This window comes from Oncorhynchus nerka, linkage group LG26 (assembly GCF_034236695.1).
Source record: "Oncorhynchus nerka isolate Pitt River linkage group LG26, Oner_Uvic_2.0, whole genome shotgun sequence".
In the NCBI taxonomy this organism is placed as follows: domain Eukaryota; kingdom Metazoa; phylum Chordata; class Actinopteri; order Salmoniformes; family Salmonidae; genus Oncorhynchus; species Oncorhynchus nerka.
Genome location: NC_088421.1, coordinates 5,618,565 through 5,641,215, shown reverse-complemented (window position 1 = coordinate 5,641,215; position 22,651 = coordinate 5,618,565). Strand labels below are relative to the sequence as shown.

Below are 22,651 nucleotides of genomic sequence, written 5' to 3'. Positions count from 1 at the left end.
AAGGATATCCTAGGTCTACATCAACGATGTATATAAACCCTGGAAAGCTTATGCTATGTAGTGGCCATTTAGAGGCTTTGAAGCCAACGGTCGGCCATATTGGTACTCACCAGTAGGCTCAGTCCGCCATAAGACTGAATGGAATTCTATTTCAATTAAATGTTTCAAGGACAAAATTACATATATTGAAGTATTCTTTGCTGTAGTTGAGGACAGTAACATTAGTAACCTCTAAAAATGTGACTAGGGAAAATGTTATGTATTTTTTCACTTTTTATTTGTATATTTATCTCACATAATATCATTTAAAAGTATGCATTATGGTCTCTGTAATAGAATAAACGCGACAAAAATGAATGTAGACATTAATAAATGCTTTTCTATAAGTTCCAAAATATGTTTTACAATGACGGGGTACCACGATGGGAGGCACGGAGGCTTCAACACAGCGACTCCTATTAGTATTCTAGTGTGTATATATAAATCATTGGTCTTTTGGGAGTTGCTCTCAAAATGCGCCATTTTCCACCAGCGCCCAACAATATCAACATTCAAGTGACACCGCTCTCTTGAGCGAAATGGCAGTTTAACGGCTTGCGGCGGTCCTAGCAGCAGCAAATCCAACAGTGCATCAACCCAGTGCACTGCTTCAACTTCATATTTGTCAAAATGACGTAAGTATATATTTAAGGATTTTATTTGTAAGCAATTTGCTAGCTAACGTGAATCTGACAGCCCAATGACGTCAATGAGCTCAACTCAATTTGTGAAGCTATTCGCCTGCTTATGTTGTCTAGCGAAGTATTTTCTAAATACATATAGTATAACTTGCCGTAAGGTCGCCATTCGCCAGACAAATCCTTGGAATGACATTTGATACCAACGTCACGAGTCAGATCAGAGAATGTTACATTGTATTTCGTTCGGGCAAAATGGTCAGTGAGTAGTTTCATAATTACAGCGTTAGACATTGTCACCAATTGTAAAAAAAAAAAAATTAAAAAAATAGGTGGTACGATTTTATGGAATTTTCCAGGAATGCCAACGTGGCAAACAAAATGGTTCTTGATCTTTTTTTGTTATTGAACAAAATGGCGATATAATCCGTGTTTAACGCGGGAGGGTGAACACAAGTGTGGCTGTTGGTTAGGGAGGCGGAAGCCGCCATCTCATTCGCTAGACACACTTCCATTCTGACGATGGTTGCTGTGGAAACTGACCTCATTTGGCGCGTTTGCGAGTCACAAGACAAAGGCAGGGAGGGTATTCAATGCCAGCGTTGTAAAATGGTAGGGGCAGTGTTGTGCACAAAACACATTACATATATAAACATAAGCTCAGACTTAATGTTTTTCCTAATCAATCAAAAATGTTCTTCCAAATATTACACAACATAACACTGCCTACCATGACATAATATAAAAATCAACAAAGGAGAAAAAGCTAATTTGCCTACATTATGAGATACTGTTTACATTATTACATGAACTCACCATGTCTAATCCTGTCTCTTTCCCAGGTCCCGTGTGGAAACCCTCAGCACTGCTGTAGTTGACAGCATAAAAGAATCGCTCAAACTCTTACTGCCGTACCTACCATCTCAGATCTTAGTGACTGAACAACAGAGCTATGACCATGATGAGCTCACAGTTTGGCCTGGACGATATGGAGGCCCTACTCTGGGGGCCTTCCTCTCTCATGGCTGACCCCATGGGGTCGCTGCGCCACCAAGATGAAGTTGCCTCGATAGAGGGGGGGGCTTCACCCCTCTCGTCATCTTCCTCTTCTCCACTTCTCCTACTATCCCCCCCTCCCACTCCGCCGTCACTGCTCCTCCAGGAAGAGAAGGCTGAGGCAGACTTGCTGTCCTTCCCTTGGCTATCTGCTGACCAGCTAGGCCACACCCATCACATTGGTGCAGATGATTGGAAAGGTGAGGACCATAACATCCTTAGTCCTTCCCACGTATGTTCATACTGGTCGACAGTGTGTAGAAATCCATAGCGATTTATATTTGATTCCCATCTGTTTTTTGCCGTATAGAAAAGGTAAGGACTTATCACAAATTGTAATTCCAGTGTATTACTTTAGCTATTGAGCAGCTGATTAACCCTCTCTTTGTCCTCCACAGAAGATGCCTTTTCTGGCATGGACTGGATGGCCGAGAGGGTAGACCTGAGTGAGTTTGATTTGGACTCCCTTATTGGTTCCTGCAGCCCAGACGGTTCCCCCAGCTCCCCTGAAGACCTCATCACTTCCTTTGAGTGTCCCATGGAGCTGGACTTACTCCCCTCCCCCTCTCCCACTCCCACGGACCTCCCCACCACCACTGATCCACTTCTCCCCCCGACCATGTCACAGCCCCAGGAAGACCCTCAGGAGGGGTTTCATTCACCTCCCCCCTGCGTCCCTGATGCCCAGGAGGATCTGGAGATCAAATCGGAGCCCCAGTCCCCAGCTCCCTCTCCTCCTCCATCTCCCACCTTCACCTTAGAGCTGGGCAGTGAGGTGTATGTCTCAGCGAGCGTCAGCGAGAAGCCGCTTCACCTGGAGGTTCCCCAGCCGGTCCCCAGCATTGTGCTGTCTCTCTCGCCGACCCGCATCGTCGTCCTCCTGGCCCCTAAACGGGAGGTCGGTGTGACAACCACTATCACCATCCCAGAGATCCTCTCTGACAGTGACAGCAGCTTCAGCTCCTCTGGTCAGCTCAACCGGCCCTCCATCGCCACAACTCAGTCAAGGTTCCAAAACGAGAGCAAACCGTACCCAACAACCCCCAAGTCTAGGCCACAACATCCAGACCAGCCATCCACCACCACATCGAGTGGGAAAATGAAGTCCTCCTCTGGAGGACCCCCGAAGGAGAAGAAGCTCAAGAAGATGGCGCAGAACAAGACGGCGGCCACGCGCTACCGCCAGAAAAAGAAGACTGAGCAGGAGGCCTTGAGCGCGGAGTGCGACGACCTCGAGCAAAGGAACCACAAGCTTGCGGAGAAAGCAGACTCGATCGCCAATGAGATCCAGTATCTCAAGGACCTCATGGAGGAGGTGCGCCAAGCGAAGAGCAAGAAGGGCCTCGTGACCTCTAACTGTACTGTGTAACCCACCAAGTATCCCACTATCTAAAATCTATGCTTTTTAAATGCATGTATTGTATTGAGACTCCCAACACCCAAGTTCTATTGACCTTCCTGCCTGTCTCTTCCTTTAAGAGTTTGAGACTATTGTTCTTGTAGCTTGAGTTTGATGTAGTCCCTTATCTCTTGTATGAAAACCTTTAAGTATTTTCCAGACAAACAATATTGACTTGTGTAATTAGTCTGATCTTTTGTAGTCTGTCATCGTTTATCAATCGACGTGTCTATATTGTTGTAGATGCATGTCTTAAAATAGGCTTTGAAGCCTCTTATTCAAATGTACTTTTACTGTAGACGGGATCATATCTAATTGTATTCCTTTTTTTATCTATTAAAAAGTCAAATCCGTTTGGTTTTGTGCTATTCATTTAGCAAACAAGCTGGGAATGGGAGTATACAGTGTTCATGATAAAGTATATTATTGGGACCAATTTTGTCATTTAAAAATAGGGCCCTTGGCCTACCTTGTCATTTGGCTAATACAGGTGTGAATGTTTGTAAGTGTGGAGGCAAGTTGTTTAAATATTGCCCAGATCTGACCCGCTCCAGTGCACTCCTGTCATGTGAAAACCTGTTCCGTGGAGGAACATGATCAGTGTGGTCTGGCCCAACATAAAACCCTTTACCCAGATAAGGGTCAGGTTAAACAACTATTGTGTGCACTCCAACTGTGTCAGAAAGGTCTACAGTCCCATGAGACATAATAAGCATGTGGTGCTTCTTTCTAGAGAAAACAAGGACTGAGTTCTAAATTGCACCATATCACCTATAAAGTTAATATAGTTCATTGTGGGATACTACAGGAGCCAGGGTACATCCAAGTTCCAACTCTTTAATTTGTATTTTCTGATCATCCTGTGTTGGACACAGTTTAAAGCACTGACCTGCTCTGAATGGTGCTGTTTGTGTGCGGACTTGAGCACTGCTTAAATAATGGAGGTTGACCACAGTGACACTGCCCTGTATTCAACCTAAAACTGGCACTAGGGTTCTGAAACTGTTTTTGTTCTAGGCCTTTTGTCCAGATAGCTTGGGGGAAATTCCATTTGGGCCTGTACCGAACATTTAGTGCTGAGGCACAATGTATGTCTGAAAACACAAACTCCCCAAAGAAGCTGTGGGCAGTGAGAAGCACAACCAGTTCCATAGGACAATTAACCACAACTTCTAACTCTTGATGTTACAACTGGTCTGAAAGCAACCTTTTCATTCCAACCATTTTGTTGCACAATTTAATAATGGATAATAACCCCCTCTGCAAAGCAGGAAGTATCCTGACTCCAGGAGTGTCATGCGTCTCAGTCTTTCTTGGGAATATCATGTGAGATCCATAATGGACATGTGACCTGGCCTATCCGTTCATGGCCCGTGACTGAGACAGTAGGCTTTCACAAGTTGTGGGTTCTGTTGATTCCTCAGTTGCAGTTTTGTATGTTCACAGACATCTTTTAAATATGGGAAGACATGCAATAGACCTACATTGGACATATAGACCTACAAATTATCTCGGGATGGTATTGCAAAAAAAACTTTGTTAATCACAGTTCAGTGGGATAAGCTTCAAAAAGTAAATTATTTCCTTGATTAATTCCTAATAACTTGATAATTATTCGTTTGACTGGACATCCAGGACCAAGTCCTCCTCAAAAACAAAGCAGGATCCACAGAGACGGTCCCCATCAGAGGTCTAGCAGCTACAGGCCCCATGAATATCATCATCAACACCTCCACACTCTGGTGCCTCCCCAGCTACAGATTCATCTCCAAAATGTAAATCTTGTTTCTCATGATCTGATGATATCTAGATGCCTTTTAGCAAATTCCAAGTGGGCTGTCATGTGCTTTTTACTGAGGAGTGGCTTCCATCTGGCTACTCTACCATGAAGGCCTAATTGGTGGAGTGCTGCAGAGATGGTTGTCCTTCTGGAAGGTTCTTCCATCTCCACAGGAACTTTAGAGCTCTGTCAGAGTGACCAAGGCCCTTCTCCCCCGATTGCTCAGTTTTGCCAGGTTGCCTGCTCTAGGAAGAGTCTCAGTGGTTCTAAACTTCTTCCATTTAAGAATGATGGAGGCCAATGTGTTCTTGGGGACCTTCAATGCTGCAGAAATGTTTTGGTACCCTACCCCAGATCTCTGCCTTGACTCAATCCTGTCGCAAAGATCTACGGACAGTTCCTTTGAACTCATGGCTTGGTTTTTGCATGCACTGTCAACTTATATAGACAGCTGTGTGACTTTCCAAATCATGTCCAATCAATTGAATTTACCACAGATGGACTCCAATCAAGTTGTAGAAACATCTCAAGGATGATCAATGGAAGCAGGCTGCACAAGATTCTTCAAAGTAGCCCCCCTTTGCTTTAATGACAACTTTGCACACTCGTAGCATTCTCTCAACCAGCTGGAATGCTTTTCCAACAGTCTTGAAGGAGTTCCCACATATGCTGAGCACTTGTTGGCTGCTTTTCCTTCAATCTTCAGTCGAACTCATCCCAAGCCATCTCAGTTGGGTTGAGGTCAGGGTATTGGGGAGGCCAGGTCATCTGATGCAGCACTCCATCACTCTGCTTCTTGCTCAAATAGTCCTTACAGAACCTGGATGTGTGTTGGGTCATTGTTCTGTCGAAAAACAAATGATAATCCCACTAAGTGCAAACCAGATGATGATATGGTGTATCACTGCAGAATGCTGTGGTAGCCATGCTGGTTAAGTGTGCCTTGAATTCTAAATAAATCACTTACAGTGTCACTAGCATGCACCCCTACACCATCACACCTCCTCCTCCATGGTGGAAACCACACATGCAGAGATCATCCGTTCACCTACTCTGTCTCACTAAAGACAAGGCGGTTGGAACCTCTGCAGCAGCGGTAACTCTGGGTCTTCCTTTCCTGTGGCGGTCCTCATGAGAGCCAGTTTCATCATAGCGCCTGATGGTTTTTGTGACTGCACTTGAAGAAACTTGAAAAGGTCTTGACATTTTCTGAATTGACTGACCATGTCTTAAAGTAATGATGGACTTTCATTTTCTTTGCTTATTTGAGCTGTTCTTGCCATAATATGGACTTGGTCTTTTACCAAATAGGGCTATCTTCTGTAATCTACTCCACACTGAGTCGCTCAAATTCATTAAGGAAAGAAATTCCACAAATTAACAATGAACACCTGTTAATTGAAATCCATTCAAGGTGACTACCTCATGAAGCTGGCTGAGAGAATACCAAGAGTGTGCAAAGCTGTCATCAAGGCAAATGGTGGCTACTATGAAGAATCTCAAATATATTTTGATTTGTTTAACACTTTTTTGGTTACTACATATGTGTTATTTCATAGTTCTGATGTCACCACTGTTATTCTACAATGTAGGAAACAGTTTTTTTTTAAAGAAACACTTGAATGAGTCGGTGTGTCCAAAGTTGACTGGGACAAACACTTCAAAACATTGCTTCTGATGCTACTTTTTTGTACTGTATTTGTTTGCCATTTATGAATGTGTTATTCAATGCGTTTCTCTGGGCTACAGTAGTAAAGGCCAAATTCTATATTTTATAAACCCAAAAAAGTACATATTTTTAAAATTCTAAATTAAATAGCGAAATAATCCATAGTGTGACCATCTTAAAACAATTCCACATGTCAGAACTGTCTCTCTCTCCGGCTGCAGTAGGATTTGACAACACACAAAGCACTTAACCCTCATATGCTCCAGCAGTGCTGTTCTACGATGGCTGACCCTGTAAAACAACACATTTCACTTCACCCATCTGGTGTGTGACAATAAAACATACTTTATCATCAATGTATTTATTAAAAATAAAAAAGTCTAGTAAAATGATTACAAAATCAATCTACAAATGAAACAACTACAGCCAGTTGCATTGCAGCAGTGTTGGTCCACAAAGCCAGTGCAGTCGTCCTCCGTTAAACACAAAATAATTCTATCAGGCAGACCATACTGATGACCTCATGTAAATGTTAGGGTGGTGGTGGGGGAGGTTGAGGTATAGAGACCACATCAACACAAAGACAGAAAGGGTAAGGTATAGTGGGTGTTTAAAACTACATTTCAACCACAAATGCTGGCAAAAAACATTGGATCAGAACAATGATGTTATCAGTTCAATAGTGCTGAGCCATAGACAAAGGAGAGCAGTTCAGTATCCTCTACTCACCATCATCTCTGTGTACGAGCAAGAAGGCCTCATCAACATTCAGTCTGAATTTTCTCTATTTTGTCCAGCAGATCCAAACTGTGGAGCTCAAGTGTGTTTTCCATACCGGTACCCAGTTCAGGTCTCTGACCCTGCCCTATCCTAGAACCTGTGGTGGTTATATGGCGGCTGGGCTGGAGGAAGTCGGCCCCTTGCTTCATTGTGCTCCTCACAGAAACCCAGTCCCAGTTGGGGGTGTCTACTATGTTGACCTTGCGTCCGACCACATCAGCCTGCCTCCTCAGGCTCTGCTCCATCTCTGTCCCCGACTAAAAAGGCCCTCTGACCTAAGATGGTGTTCCCGACAACTTTTTTCCACTCGTTTCCAGCCCGGCAAAACGCAAAGATCATCCGGACCCTCTGCGCCTTCTCCCTCACCCTCCTCAACCGCCCTCCTTGCCAGCTCCTCTTCCTTCTCCAGAAGCTCCTGAACCTGTGTCTTCACCATATTGTCATCCTCACTCTGCTGTTTGTTACTATCCAGGCCATGGTATCTATTACCACACCTCTCCACCAGCCACTGAAGGGGCTCCCCAGCTGTGATGAACTCATCCACAAATGTTCCTTCAGGTAGCTTGTCCACCCCCAGTGAAGAGCACCTCCAGGCCCTTCCTCCTAGATGACCCATCTGCTTCTCTGTAGCCATCCCGTGGCCCTCTGAAGGGCTGTGACATGGGGACCCCCAGCAGAAACGTGTGTGGGGGGGAGTTTGCCCGCTCTGGTGGGCCCCGGTAGCATTATCTGCTGAGTCACTGGGTGTAATCCAGGGTGGGGTGTCAACTACGGTGATCCGCCTTCCATAGACCTCCCCGTGGCCAACGGTGCTGTGGACAGTCTCTGTCCCAGTCTGGAAGACCTCCTCACCTATAGGATGGCATTCCCTGTAGTTCTATTCTCAGCTTCCGGCCCCGCCAGCAACCGGAGCCTACGGTCTAGGAGATGACAGATGGGTTGGAAACGACAACAACAACCACTGATGGCTGTTTTGACTCTTCATTTGTGCTCTCCACAGCAGGATGGTAGTCAGGCAAAAGGGACAGTTAGTTTCCGGCCTCATCACCATTCAGTCGGAGTTTCCTCTATAAAGTTGACAGCAGATGTTGGGATTGTGCAAGAAGGAGTGCGGATGGATACCTGACATTCAGAAACTAAACTCAATTACGGGGTACCAGATTCAGAGCCAGAGAAGAATGTAGCCATTCTAGCCTCTTGTTTTCTTTCTTTCTCACTCCCCACCTCCCTTCTCCCCCCAGTTCTTCAGGGGATAGTCTGTCTGTTAGACTGTGTAAACAGAGAGAGAGCTCCACAAGATGCTGGCAGTCTTCTTCTTGGCTCTCACATTCTATCCCATCTCTCTCAGACTCCTCCCCTCTCACTCTCCCTTCCTCTTTCTTCCTCCCTCTCTAATGGTCTTTCCTTCACATTCCCGGAACTCTCTTGTATCTCTTGTCATATTCAGCCTTAATGAGAACAGATTGTACACAATGCAGATGGGAAGTCAACACAGTGCAGCTGTTCTCTGGAAAGTGACTTGTTATTCAGATGACCCATATTAGGGAGCTGCTCCCACACAGAAAACAACATTTCGCTGAGGACGATGGGGGCTGGCTGGAGCAGGACTGGACTGAAGTTACAATGGTTTTCTGTTAGTCCTGGTATATTTGTCGTCCCAAGTACTAGGCTTAATCTGCGTCCGGGAAACCAGCCCCTAAATGTTTTAAGACTACACACTCATTACACTCATTACTCATCACTACACAAGGGATGTTATGATACCAGCTAGCTACCCTACTGATATTGTTGCACACGCTATGTCTAGGTGTCCGAGGCCTAGCTACATGGGCTGAGTACAAAGAGGGCATGACCCAAACCTAAAGCTAACACAAAACAAACACTGCCAGGCCGAGAGGCTTGTGGCCACCTTTCTCTGATTGACGATAATCTCAATTGCCCACACCTGTGTGCTTATCAAGGCTTCCTGGCAGAGCACAGGACCTGACTCGGTTGGGGATGGCGCATGGTAGTGGTAGTATGCTGTCCACCTACTATGTCAGGGTTAAGCAACCGTGGTCTTGTTTTTTATTTAACCGACCTAGAGGACCAGGTGTGTTGAATTTAGGCAATCACTAAACTGATCAATTAACTAAGTATCTCTGTGTGGTGCCCAGTTGGGATAAAATCCTGCAGTACCTGAGGCACTCCAGGAACAGGGTGGCCCACCCCATGTACTATGTGCTAACACTGAACAACCACCCCATATCGTAACAATATACAGTACATACAGTGCAAAATGCTTTAATGTACATGTTTTCACGAATTTCAGTGCAATTGAACATTCACATAACATCATATGCATGTATTTTTTCATATGTGTACTGCAATGCACTACTAGATAAAACAGTCAGTAAAGCATTTATAAGTGTCAGAGTTGCGATATTTAACCTATAATAAAAAGTTAACGTTAGATTTCAATAATACACGGCAGTGCTGTTACAGAACATCCATTACTACATTCCAATTTAGTTTGGTTTGTTCTGACGACACAAACCAAAGCCTGATACAATGATCAGGTTGATGTGATTATTTTAAGAGTGCCGTTTATCTTTAGGATGCTCACCACAACATGCATTTATAAGACAATATATTCATAATGCGTAGTTACCATAGTAACACCTTGAGGGAAACAATGACAACTGGGTCGTTCTTGAATTGCAGTGGCATTTGGGGATTTTGGAAACGTCAATTCTCTAGATTTTAAATATTTAAATGTATTTGGGTACATCTTCCCATTTCAAATCAACTAAAAGGGCAGCTTAATGACTTTAAATCTTTTCTATCATTATGATAGAATTGTGCCACAGTAGGAGTAATAACACCAATGACGGTAACACCAATGATGATAACACTAATGATGGTAACACTAATGATGGTAACACTAATGACACATTTTAGGTAAACTAGGATTTTCTTAAATGGAGGCCATAGAAGGTCAAATATTACGTCTTTAACCCTTTAAAAATAATTGACTAAAGTGACATGATGAATAATTTTGCTCACAATATAATTGCCTTTCATTTACATTTCATTAGAGGCAACCACATCAGGTGAGGCAACCCCATATCACAGTCATAGTAAGTATGCCACATTATATGCCAAATAGCCAACATGGATGGAAGTATATATGGACGTTTAGTTGCTAATTGATTACATAAAAATGTATCTTGAATGTTGGCTGTATGGTATATATGAGGGAGGTGTGCCCCTTTCTGTCCAATTAGGTCATTAACGGGGGGGAATCAGCAAGTAAAAATATAGTCACACTTCAGAACAGGGAACAAGTATTGAGGTGCTATGCCCTTTATTAGTCCCAGCTTGAGATAGTTTCTTGTGTTACTTGATATTTATTAACAATAAATATGACTTTATTATAGCTAATAATGAGGTTATTATTACATGCATTATAATGTTTGAATAACAAATAAACTTAATTAAGGCCTAATAAATGGCTAATAACACATAATAAAGGCCTTATAAGATACTTGTATACATACTTATAAGCTAGAAATGAGTGGCTCATATGTGTACCTTCAAATAAAGTGTCACCCTTGTTTGAATTGTTGTTATTAATTGGCTCAAGGCTGCATCATTCGTGGGGGGCGACATGTTTACTGTTTCCTTGTATATCTTTGGAATGAGTCATGAGATCAGCTTTAATATTGCAGAGAGATTGTCACTTCTACCAATGTAATTCTAAGCATAATTTCCAATCCCCCATATATTTTTTGGGTAAATAGATATTTTTATTATATACATTTGCCTTCTTTTTAATAGACTTTATTTGTTTTCATTGAACTATACAATGTTTTGTTGCTTTCTAGCATTCAAAATGGTAGATAGATATCTCTTAATGCCCAAAATATGTCACTACAATGTGCTTGCATTAAGTACTGCATACAGTTTTGCAGTATAAAAGACTTGCATTATGTTGTATCATTGATAAACAGTTCAATACAAACAAACACATGAATGATGTGCAATTATTTGTCCTTTTTAAAGTGTTTTTCATGGTTGCAAAGGCGAGGGACGCAAATGCCACAGCAATTCAAGAATGACCCAACTACTTTGAATACATGTTCAGTCCCTTCAGAATGTATTCACACCCCTTGACTTTTTCCATTGAAAAAGTCAAGGGGTGTGAATACTTTCTGAAGGCATTGTATGTGTTATTTCATTTAATTTCCAGTGTAATTAAACACCAGGCCACTTTGAAATGTGAATGTTTTGGCTTGGAGTGTGAGAGCATGTCCACCTTACAGTGTGTAAGCATGTGCTCCTGGCTACTCTCTCCCTTGTCACTACTGGAGCTGGCATCCTCTGCTACAGTCCTCTTCAGGGCTGTTGTTCTCAGATGACTCAGGGCTTTCTTCATCCACTGTCAAACACAAAAGAACACAATTATCTCAAAACTTATTCTCTAAAGGGGGGGTTAAAATAATTTGGTAAAATATTGAATTTGGCCTTTACTACTATAGCCCAAAGAAACACATTAATGGCAAAAAAAAGACTGGCAAAAAAACAAATCATAAGGAATAATGTTTTGAAGTGTCTGTCATATTTCTAGGATATGTAAGAAACCTCAGGAAATATGTTATTTTTTGGGGACATATATTTACCCCTTTATCTTTGTTGGCACAAAGCTGCCTTCATTACTTCCCTTTGTTTGTTTGGGTTACCTTCAGAAGAGTCCTGTGACACTTGTGGGGGTCGTAGAGCAAAACGGAAAACACCATCTCGGGTTCGTGAGTTTCTCCCTTCCATACAGTGGTCATAATAGTTAGGCCAAACCGTTTTTGATGCCACAGACGTTTTCGTGAGAAGAACGATTTTTGGGATGTCTCATGGTCCGACAAACACAGCTGTAGCTCGGCCACCTTCCACCGCAGATGTGGAAGGCCGACATAGGCGTAAGCGGTGGATTGAGACACATCCCATGCAAAAACTGATATTCCTAGTTTAAACTGAAGGATTTTGATGTTCCGAGACAGGATTCTGTCGAGGAACAGATCTGGGTATTGAAACATTTCTGCAGCATTGAAGGTCTCCAAGAACACAGTGGCCTCCGTCATTCTAAAATGGAAAAAGTTTGGAACCACCAAGACTCTTCCTAGAACTGGCCACCCAGCCAAACTGAGCAATCAGGGGAGAAGGGCCTTGGTCAGGGAGGGGACCAAGAATCTGATAGTCACTCTGACAGAGCTCCAGAGTGCCTCTTTGGGGATGGTTGTCCTTCTGGAAGGTTCTCCCATCTCTGCAGCACTCCATCAATCAGGCCTTTATGGTAGAGTGACCAGACAGAAGCCACTCCTCAGTACAAGGCACATGACAGCCTGCTTGGAGTTTGCCAAAAGGCACCTAAAAGTCTCTCAGTCCATGAGAAACAATATTCTCTGGTCTGATGAAACCAAGATTGAACACTTTGACCTGAATGCCAAGCGTCACGTCTGGAAGAAACCTGGCAACATCCCTACGGTGAAGCATGATGGTGGAAGCATCATGCTGTGGGGATGTTTTTCAGCAGCAGGGACCAAGAGGCGAGTCAGGATCAAGGGAAAGATGAACGGAGAATAGTACAGAGAGATACTTGATGACAACCTGCTCCAGAGTTCTCAGGACTTAAGACTGGGCCGATGGTTCACCTTCCAAAAGGACATTGACCCTAAGCACACAGCCAAGACAACGCAGGAATGGCTCAGGGACAAGTCTCTGAGTTTCCTTGAGTGGCTCAGCCAGAGCCCGGACTTGAACCCAATCGAACATCTCTGGAGAGACCTGAAAGCTCCCCATCTAACCCGACAGAGCTTGAGAGCATCTGCAGAGAAGAATGGTAGAAACTCCCCAAATACAGGTATGCCAAGCTTGTAGCGTCAAACCCAAGATGTCTTGAGGCTGTAATCTCTGCCAAAAGTGCTTCAACAAAGCACTGGGTAAAGGGTCTGAATACCTTTGTAAATTTGATATTTCATTTTTTTTTATACATTTGCAAAAAAAAACAAAAAAAACTGCTTTTGATTTGTCATGGTATATTGTGTGTAGATTGATGAGGGAAAAAACCTATTTAATCCATTTTAGAATAAAGAAGGAACAAAAACAATTTAATACATTTCAGAATAAGGCTGTAACGTATCAAAATGTGAAAAAAGTCAAGGGGCCTTAAAACTTTACTGTATAACAAATAATGCTTGACAAAAACAATCATAATAACATATATGAACTTCATCCAGAAGTGAATTAATGACAGCAGGGAAAGAAGAGAGGGGTTCAGTATCATCTACTGTCTACTCACTCTGTATTGGCAAGAAGGCCTCATCACCATTCTCTCTGATCATTTCCTCTATTTTGTCCAGCAGATCTGAGATGTTCCTTGTGTCCTTCCCCGGCATCTTGCTGTCCACCACGTGATAATAGTTCCCACAGTATTCCAACAACCTGTGGAGCTCCCGCCCTCCCTTCTGAATGTGCTCCTCGACGGGCGTTCGGCCTAGCCAATCCCCGCAGCTGAACAGCACCATGGTGTGGAGACACGCCCTATCACCAAACAGGCCCTCCAGGTGGGCCTCCAGGGTCCGCCTCTTGCGTGAAGTGAGGGTGGAGATGATTGGCAGCACCAGGAGAAGGGTGTGGGGGCCAGGCCGGAGGAGGGTGGCACCTCGCTTCGACTCCTGTCTCACGTGTTTCGGGGTACGTCTGACGGAGAACCAGTCCCAGCCAGGGGTGTCAACGATAGTGACCCTGCGTCCGGCCACCTCAGCCTGCCTCCTAAGGCTCTGCTCCGTCTCTGTTCCAGACTCAAAGTCCCGCCGGCCCAGGATGGTGTTCCCTACAGAACTTTTTCCCACTCCTTTCCATCCCAACAAGAGGACCCTCAGTTCTGGAAGAGACAGGGAGAGATAGAAAGCTTTATAACGTGTATGCTATTTATTAAAACCTTTGTGAACGTTTAGGAACTATTATGCCAAGTATGCAAAACTCTTAGAAAAGAAGGTTATATCTAAAAAGGCTTTTCAGGTGTCCCCATTGGAGAACCCTGTAGCAAAGTTAACCGGTGTTATTACATGAACCGTTGTTAAAAACCCTTTGAAGAACCCTTTTAGGTTCCAGGTAGAACCTTTTTGGGGTTCCATGTAGAACCCTTTCCACCGAGGGTTCTACATGGAATCTAAAGGGGTTCTTCAAATGGTTCTCCCGTGGAGACAGCCGAAGAACCCTTTTAAAACTCTCTCTTCTAACAATGAAGCAATAAGAGCTGGTCACCTCTGGGAGGCCCTCCGACCATCCGCAGTCTCTGCCTCTCCCTTTCCTCCCGCTCCTCTCTCACCCGCCTCTCTTCCACCGCCTTCCTTGCCTGCTCCTCCTCTAGCAGAATCAGTTCGTTTACTGCAAAATACCAGCCATGGTTTTCCTTAACCTGCTCCTCTACCTTCTCCAGCAGCTCCTGAACTTGTGTGTTCACCATGTTGTCATCCCCACTCTGCTGTGTGTAACTATCCAGGCCATGGTATCTGTTACCACACCTCTCCACCAGCCACTGAAGGGGCTCCCCAGCTGCAATGAACTCCTCTACGAACGTCCCCTCCGGTAGCTTGTCGACCCCAGTGAAGAGCACCATGGTGGACCTCCAGGCCCCTCCTCCTAGATGACCCAGCTGCTTCTCTGCTGCCTTCCTGTGGCCCTCTGTGAAGGGCTGTGACACGGGGACCACCAGCAGGAGCGCGTGGGGCCCTGGGGGACAGAGGGTGGCACCGACACAGGGTCCCTCCTTGCTAGCCCGCTCTGGCGGGGCCCCTGTGTTATCATCCGCTGAGTCATGGGGTATAATCCAGCCTGGGGTGTCAACCACAGTGATACGCCTCCTGCAAACCCCCCCGTGGCCAACGGTGCTGTGGATAGTCTCTGTCCCAGTCTGGAAGATCTCCTCACCTAGGATGGCATTCCCTGTGGTGCTCTTCCCAGCTCCTGGTCCCCCCAGCAGCAGAAGCCTACGCTCCGGGAGATGACAGATGGGTTCAACTGTCGGAGACGACAACGACTGGCAGATGTTTGGACTCTCCATTTGAGCTCTCCAAGGCAGGAAGGTAATGAGTGATATATATTGTCCTGTTTTAATGTCTATGCTGTCAGATGGCCAGAGAAGAGAGAGCTATAACTGACAGTAGCTGCCGTTGGGATTGTCCATGGAAGAGTGCAGATAATTATCTGTAGCGAAACATAGAGGAGCAGAGCTCCAGAAGTAAACTCACCTACCGGTACCAAATTCAGAACCAGTGGAGACTGTAGCCATTTTGTCTCTAGCCTCTTGTTTTCTTACTCACCCCTCCACCTCCATGATTTTTGCCTCCTGCTCCTTCAGGGGACACCGGTAATCTGTTCAATGGTGTATCCTGACCGGTCCACAAAATACTGGCAGTCAAAAAGGTTTAGTCTTCTAGTCTCTCTCCCTCTCATGCTCACTCTCCTTCAATCGCAGAACATTTCACTCTATCCTACCCCCCCTCTCTCTCGCTCTCTGTTTCCCCTTTCTCTCTTTGTCACTCCTTCTCTCTCTTCCCCTCATTCTACCATTTTCTTTCTCCCTTTCTCTCTGTAGGTCTTTCTGTCTTGCCCCCTCTTCCCTGGAACTAATTCCCCCCCCCTTTTTTTATTTATCTTCTCAAGAGCGAATATTGTGTAGACAGGAAGTTAACACCATGCAGCTTCGGGGAAATGACTGGTCATATTGAGGGGAAGCAGACAAGGGAGCTTCTCCCACGCCGAGCACGGCATACTGCTGCAGACAGAGACAAAGTGGGGAGCAGAGTTGGAGAGAATTTGCCCTGGTTACAGCTGTGGGAATTATTCCCCCAATGCTGAACACTATTTATAATACAGACATTGGAGGAACATGTGTGAGAGAGGGAGAATATGAGGGATGAGGGAAAGAGATGATGACATATTGAAATACGGTATTAACAAGAAAATACAATATTTGAAATGCAGACCAGAAATGTGTGGTTTTGTACATTTTGGCTACTTATAATTCAAACCAAAGAGTCGTGACTCTTATGAATCATTTCAGTTTAGCGTGTGAGCATCTTGTGCCAGTCTTACAAACGGAACCACACAAAGCACAGCAAATAAGCTTTGCAACAGCTTTACGAGGAGTAAAAATGCATCTAGGCATCCTAGCGCGAGAGCCACTGTAGAGCGAGAGCACATGAAGCAACCACTAGATTGAGCTGAGGGCTCCCTCTGCAGGCCGAAATAAACACAACACCCCTTGACTTTAAAAAACAATAAATACAAAAAAAAAAAAATCATCATTACAAAATGCCAAAGATAAGAGTACCATAGCTATATCTCACATTCTCCCACATTTCTGGTTGGCAACACAGGGAACCAAAACATAAGCAAAAAACGGTACAGAGAGTATTACCCCTTTTTCACATCAACTATTCCCCTTTTTCTTTGACGTTAGAGAAACCAGGAACAACAATAGTAGCCTAATGCCTCTGACTTTATCAGAAACTTGTCCATAATGGTATATAAATGCATCATAATACCCACCAACCAACCTCTTTTGACCTTGGTGGGTTTATTTATTTAGTGCATTATATTGCTATTGTACCAGGGTAATGCACAATTAATAAAGATTGTACCTTTTATCATAATTAGGCGTTACCATGGTAGAATGTGACTCATGGTAGAGTGCAGGTTAAAACCATGGTATTTCCATGATCCACATCTATACCATGGTATAAATGATGCAATATCTTGATATTATTTAGGTGCATGACAGTACCATCATACTTCAAAGCTAAATCCATGGTACATTTCCATGATTCAGATCTATGGCATGGTATAAAGGATGCAATAACATGGTAATATTTTGAATTGTGCAAATAGTATAGGGCCTACCTATCTGAGATTTGTAAATAGATGTAGAGTCGATGTCCGGCAATGGAATTAGCCTAACAGAAAAATCCCCATAGCAATCTGTCTAAGCTACAGATATGTTTTTGGGCTATGTCTCAATCCACCACATTGGCCGATGTCGGACTTCCACATCTGCGGTTGGAGGTGGCAGATCTAAAGACCTGGAGTCAGAAGACATCCGAAAAATTGGTCTTCTCGCGAAAATGTCTGTAAGCGCCCCAATGGTTTGGGCTACATCACGGGAAGTCTTGTTTGTAGCTACACACTATGACCCCTCTATGCATAGCTGTGGAAGTAGGGGTGCTGAGGGTGCTGTAGCATGATTGTATTTTGGTGCTATTCATGAACAATATCTCCATGTATATGTTTGCTACTTCCTATTTAAGAATGTGCTCTGACATGTTGACTCTGATGTAGACTGCTTGAATAGTCACACAAAGGCCGTTTTTTAAGTAATCTAAATGGAATAATTCTACCACCATCAGCTACCTACCATTAGCCACACTATATGAGTAAAATATGAGTCATACAGTGAAGTGTAAAGTAAAGTGTGGAGTTGCTCTTCAATACATTCAATTGGAGTTGAGACATGTTGGATCTACCATTTTATTTGTGACACGGGCAATGGAAATATTTAAATAACATTGATTTTAAAAGTAGGTGCTTTGAGGTGGCAAGTAGCCTAGTGGTTAGAGCGTTGGGCCAGTAACCAAAAGGTTGCTAGATCAAATCCCTGTTTTTTAAGTAATCTAAATGGAATAATTCTACACCATCAGCTACCTACCATTAGCCACACTATATGAGTAAAATATGAGTCATACAGTGAAGTGTAAAGTAAAGTGTGGAGTTGCTCTTCAATACATTCAATTGGAGTTGAGACATGTTGGATCTACCATTTTATTTGTGACACGGGCAATGGAAATATTTAAATAACATTGATTTTAAAAGTAGGTGCTTTGAGGTGGCAAGTAGCCTAGTGGTTAGAGCGTTGGGCCAGTAACCAAAAGGTTGCTAGATCAAATCCCTGTTTTTTAAGTAATCTAAATGGAATAATTCTACACCATCAGCTACCTACCATTAGCCACACTATATGAGTAAAATATGAGTCATACAGTGAAGTGTAAAGTAAAGTGTGGAGTTGCTCTTCAATACATTCAATTGGAGTTGAGACATGTTGGACCTACCATTTTATTTGTGACATGGGCAATGGAAATATTTAAATAACATTGATTTTAAAAGTAGGTGCTTTGAGGTGGCAAGTAGCCTAGTGGTTAGAGCGTTGGGCCAGTAACCAAAAGGTTGCTAGATCAAATCCCCAAGTTGACAAGGTCAAATTCTGTCGTTCTACCCCTGAACAAGGCAGTTAACCCACTGGTCCTAGGCCATCAATGTAAATAAGATTTTATTCTTAACTGACTTGCCTAGTTAAATCAAATAAAAAATAATAAGCAGAAAAGGGAAAACAAGCTGAACCAACAAGTATGACAATGAACAAAAATGTTCTTCACTGAAAAAAGAACATGAATGATAAGACATGAATGGTAAGCAGCTTGAAGAAATACCAAAAAATATAGAAAAAATAAATAAAGCTCACTATAGGAATACTATAGAGATTTTGATGAATGATAATAATGTACAAGTATTATTGAGAAAACATCCTGCAGGAAACCCTATAGCTTCATACCTGTTCAAGCAACATGAAACAGGTGGCAGTATGTACCCTTTCAGTTTGTTTGCATACTCATATAAGTAGTAGATGAAGAAAACGGACTACTTCAAAATGGAGATTGCCTCAATGGCGTTGCCCATGCGCTCACAGATACCATAATTAGAATGATATAGGGATGCTTTCTTTGTCATTCTCTATGTGCTGCCCATGCTAAAACAGGCTTTTGGCCACTAGAGGCCTTTATCATCCTTTATGTGTGAGTCCACTGAGGTATCTCTGGTGAGTCTCATCTTATACCATACATCGCCCTGAAGTGTCGCAAAAAAACCAGTTCTTCTCCATGTGACATTTTTGGACAGCAGCTGCACCATGACATATTTGGTAAATCTTCAAGGGCAATCTCAATGCTGTGTGTTACAGGGAAGACATCCACCTCCCTCATGTGGTACCCTTCCTGCAGGCTCATCCTGACATGACCCTCCAGCATGACATTGCCACCAGCAATATTGCTCGTTCTGTGCGTGATTTCCTGCAAGACAGGAATGTCAGTGTTCTGCCATGGCCAGCGAAGAGCCCGGATCTCAATCCATTTGAGCACGTCTGGGACCTGTTGGATCAGAGAGTGAGGGCTAGGGCCATTCCCCCCCAGAAATGTCCGGGAACTTGCAGGTGCCTTGGTGGAAGTGTGGGGTAACATCTCACAGCAAGTAATGGCAAATCTGGTGCAGTCCATGAGGAGGAGTTGCACTGCAGTACTTAATGCAGCTGGTGGCCACACCAGATACTGACTGTTACTTTTGACCCCCCCTTTGTTCAGGGACACATTATTGCCTTTCTGTTGATAACATGTCTGTGGAACTTGTTCAGTTTATGTCTCAGTTGTTGAATCTTGTTATGTTCATACAAATATTTATACCTGTTAAGTTTGCTGAAAATGAACGCAGTTGACAGTGAGAGGACACTTCTTTTTTTGCTGAGTTTATGTTACCTAACTAATTCTGATTCTTATGCCACAGACCCTAAAACAGGGAGGCCAGGTGCAGCTCTCAGTGTTCCTGAGTTTAAGGTAGCAGTGACAAAAAGAGAAATGGATGATTTATCCATATACACAATGGAGTTGCTGGCCATACTGGGTAGAGGAGGTGAGGCCAGAGAGGGTAGTCATTTTAATCGAATAGAAGTTTCATCATGCTTAGGTTGTTACGAGTGTACTGATATTAAGTAGGACATGTGACATCATGGCAACTTTGAAAGAAAACACTATATATCGGCTATGCACATTCATGACATGAGGCTAGTAGCCTCGCATCTCTCTCCAGTGAATACAGGCGGTTGATGTCAACATCCAATATTCCAAAAAGTATTACAATAATGAGATGTATCCACCAATACAAATAGAGGAATGGACGGGAGCTTGTCAGCCCGCCTTTCCGCTCTGTGGACAACGAGTCCTATTGTTAGGGTGGAAACTTAGGTATCTCGTCATTATCTCGTCCCTCCTTGGGAGGTGTAGCAGTGTTGCTTCAGTCACTCTCCTCACCACAACCTGGGCTTTAACCAGGGGCCCTCTGTATACATTGACAACGGTCAGCCTTGAAGCATTGTTCCCTATTGCTCCACAAAAGCCCAGATTCTTGCAGGGAAACTACTTCAAGGTCTCAGAGCAAGTGACATCACCGATTTTAAACACTACTAGCGCACACCGCTAACTAGCTAGCCATTTCATATCGGTTACAAAGGCAATTTCATGAGTCTCGACATAGAACCCATCGGTTCAAAGGCACTTAAATTGTTTGTCTTGCACATTCACCCTCTGAATGGCACACATACACAATTCATGTCTCAATTGTCTCAAGGATTAAAAATCCTTCTTTAACCTGTCTCCTCCCCTTCATATACACTGATTGAAGTGGATTTCACAAGTGACTTGGTCAGTCTATGTCATGGAAAGAGCAGGTGTCCTTAATGTTTTGTACACTCAGTGTATATTGTCATACCAAAATACTTTACAATGTAAAATCCAAAATATCTTATAATCTTCCTTCTGGTGGACATACATGTTTATTTAAAAAGCAAGAGTGATGCAAGTAAATTTGGTAAAAAAAAAGCATACTTTATAACAAAACAAATATCACAATGAAGTTAATTCATAAAATGGATCATCCCCTTACGTTAAAAAAACACATGATTTCACATGTGAATTTCCACATGCAATGAAGTGCCCGGCATCTGACCTCCTAGGTGAATACAGAAAAATAAGAAAGTCTGTCCTGTTGTTTTTTTTTTTATGAAGAGCACCTATCTATGCATGTGAAGATGAGTTATTATGTAAGATAAGCTGTGAGAGCTTTCATCCCCAAACCACTGCAGTGTAAGAACTGTAAAGGATTTGGCCATGTTTCATGTGTATGCAGATGGATGGAGTATACTGAAGGACGGTGTGCTGAAGGACGGCGGTTTCAGTAGGGGTGGGATTGTGACCCCGAGTTCCTGGAGTTCTCTGTGAGGGTGAGGGAGATTGAAGTGGCAAAAGTTATGGCAACCAATCGAATGTCCTACGCGGAGGCGATTAAAATATTTGAGAAAACAAGTGATGCTAGTGAAGATATGGTAGTGGATGCGCCGCAGCCTGTAGTAAATGTTTGCTGCCAGGCAAAAGATACCCTGTGTGTTAAAAATATGGATTTTGTGGCGTTCATTGCCACAGTCATAAACTGTACAGCTCAAGTCTTAAAGAAGACTATGAAACTGGACTTTATTGTGGTTGCGGCAGAAAAGTTTTTGGGACTTAAGGATATTACATCCAAAGACTTGCAAGGGGTACCGGCGCCGGAAGACAGCCTGCCCTCCCAGTCTCCCCTCCTGTAATGGTTTACCTCCTCTTCGTCTGAAGAGGAGAGGCGAGAAGGATCGGAGGACCAATATGCGGCATGGTAAGTGTCCATGGTTGTTTATTTAAACACATAAACTGAACGCTCCATGCAAAAACAATAAACGTAACGTGAATAACCGAACACAGACATGGAAACAATCACCCACAAAAACAACAGTGAAACCCAGGCTACCTAAATATGATTCTCAATCAGAGACAACTAACGACACCTGCCTCTGATTGAGAACCATACTAGGCCGAACACAGAAAAGCAATCTAGAAACCCAAAACATAGAATGCCCACCCAACTCACGTCATGACCAATTCAAACAAACGAATAACACAAATACTAGGGTCAGAACGTGACAGTACCCCCATCCCAAGGTGCGGACTCCGGCCGCAAAACCTGAACCTATAGGGGAGGGTCTGGGTGGGCATCTGTCCGCGGTGGCGGCTCTGGCGCTGGACGTGGACCCCACTCCACCATAGTCTTAGTCCGCCTCTGTGGTCTCCTAGGAACGGTGACCCTTGCCGCCGACCCTGACCTGGGAACCCTAAACAGGCCCACCGGACTGAGGGACACCTCTGGACTTAAGGGGCAGCTCAGGACTGAGGGGTAGTGCAGGACTGATAGGTAGCTCAGGACTGAGGGGTAACTCAGGACTGAGGGGTAGCTCAGGAATGAGGGGTAGCTCAGGACTGAGGGGTAGCTCAGGACTGAGGGGTAGCTCAGGACTGAGAGGCAGCTCAGGCTAGTTGATGGCTCTGGCAGCTCCTGGCTGGCTGACGTTT

The 22,651-nt window shown here is 43.8% G+C and overlaps 3 protein-coding genes and 1 pseudogene across 4 annotated transcripts in view; 2 read left to right on the top strand and 2 right to left on the bottom strand.

The window, feature by feature from the left end:
- The first annotated feature begins 512 nt into the window (after positions 1 to 512).
- Positions 513 to 3,485, top strand: LOC115110115 (cyclic AMP-dependent transcription factor ATF-4-like). 2 transcript variants are annotated; one of them, XM_029635489.2, is made up of 3 exons: positions 513 to 674; positions 1,520 to 1,933; positions 2,135 to 3,485. In XM_029635489.2, the coding sequence occupies exons 2-3, from the start codon at positions 1,630 to 1,632 to the stop codon at positions 3,100 to 3,102; spliced, it is 1,272 nt and encodes a 423-aa protein (XP_029491349.2). In that variant the 5' UTR covers positions 513 to 674; positions 1,520 to 1,629; the 3' UTR covers positions 3,103 to 3,485. The 2 variants fall into 2 exon arrangements, with proteins under 2 accessions (XP_029491349.2, XP_029491347.2); XM_029635487.2 differs by having other exon boundaries at positions 514 to 674; positions 2,132 to 3,485.
- A 3,441-nt stretch (positions 3,486 to 6,926) lies between these two features.
- Positions 6,927 to 9,574, bottom strand: LOC135564977 (uncharacterized; annotated as a pseudogene).
- Positions 9,575 to 9,628: 54 nt separating this feature from the next.
- si:dkey-110g7.8 (GTPase IMAP family member 8) lies at positions 9,629 to 16,059 on the bottom strand. The gene is made up of 3 exons (XM_029635484.2): positions 14,661 to 16,059; positions 13,693 to 14,277; positions 9,629 to 11,781 (listed from the first exon to the last, which is right to left on the bottom strand). Exons 1-3 carry the CDS (start codon positions 15,457 to 15,459, stop codon positions 11,705 to 11,707), a joined length of 1,461 nt encoding a protein of 486 aa, XP_029491344.1. The 5' UTR covers positions 15,460 to 16,059; the 3' UTR covers positions 9,629 to 11,704.
- Positions 15,457 to 22,651, top strand: part of LOC115110114 (adenylosuccinate lyase-like) — a 22,841-nt gene continuing 15,646 nt past the window's right edge. Inside the window, exon 1 of the mRNA XM_029635486.2 lies at positions 15,457 to 15,481. The gene's annotated coding sequence lies outside the window, so the exon portion shown is untranslated. The remainder of the gene's footprint in view (positions 15,482 to 22,651) is intronic.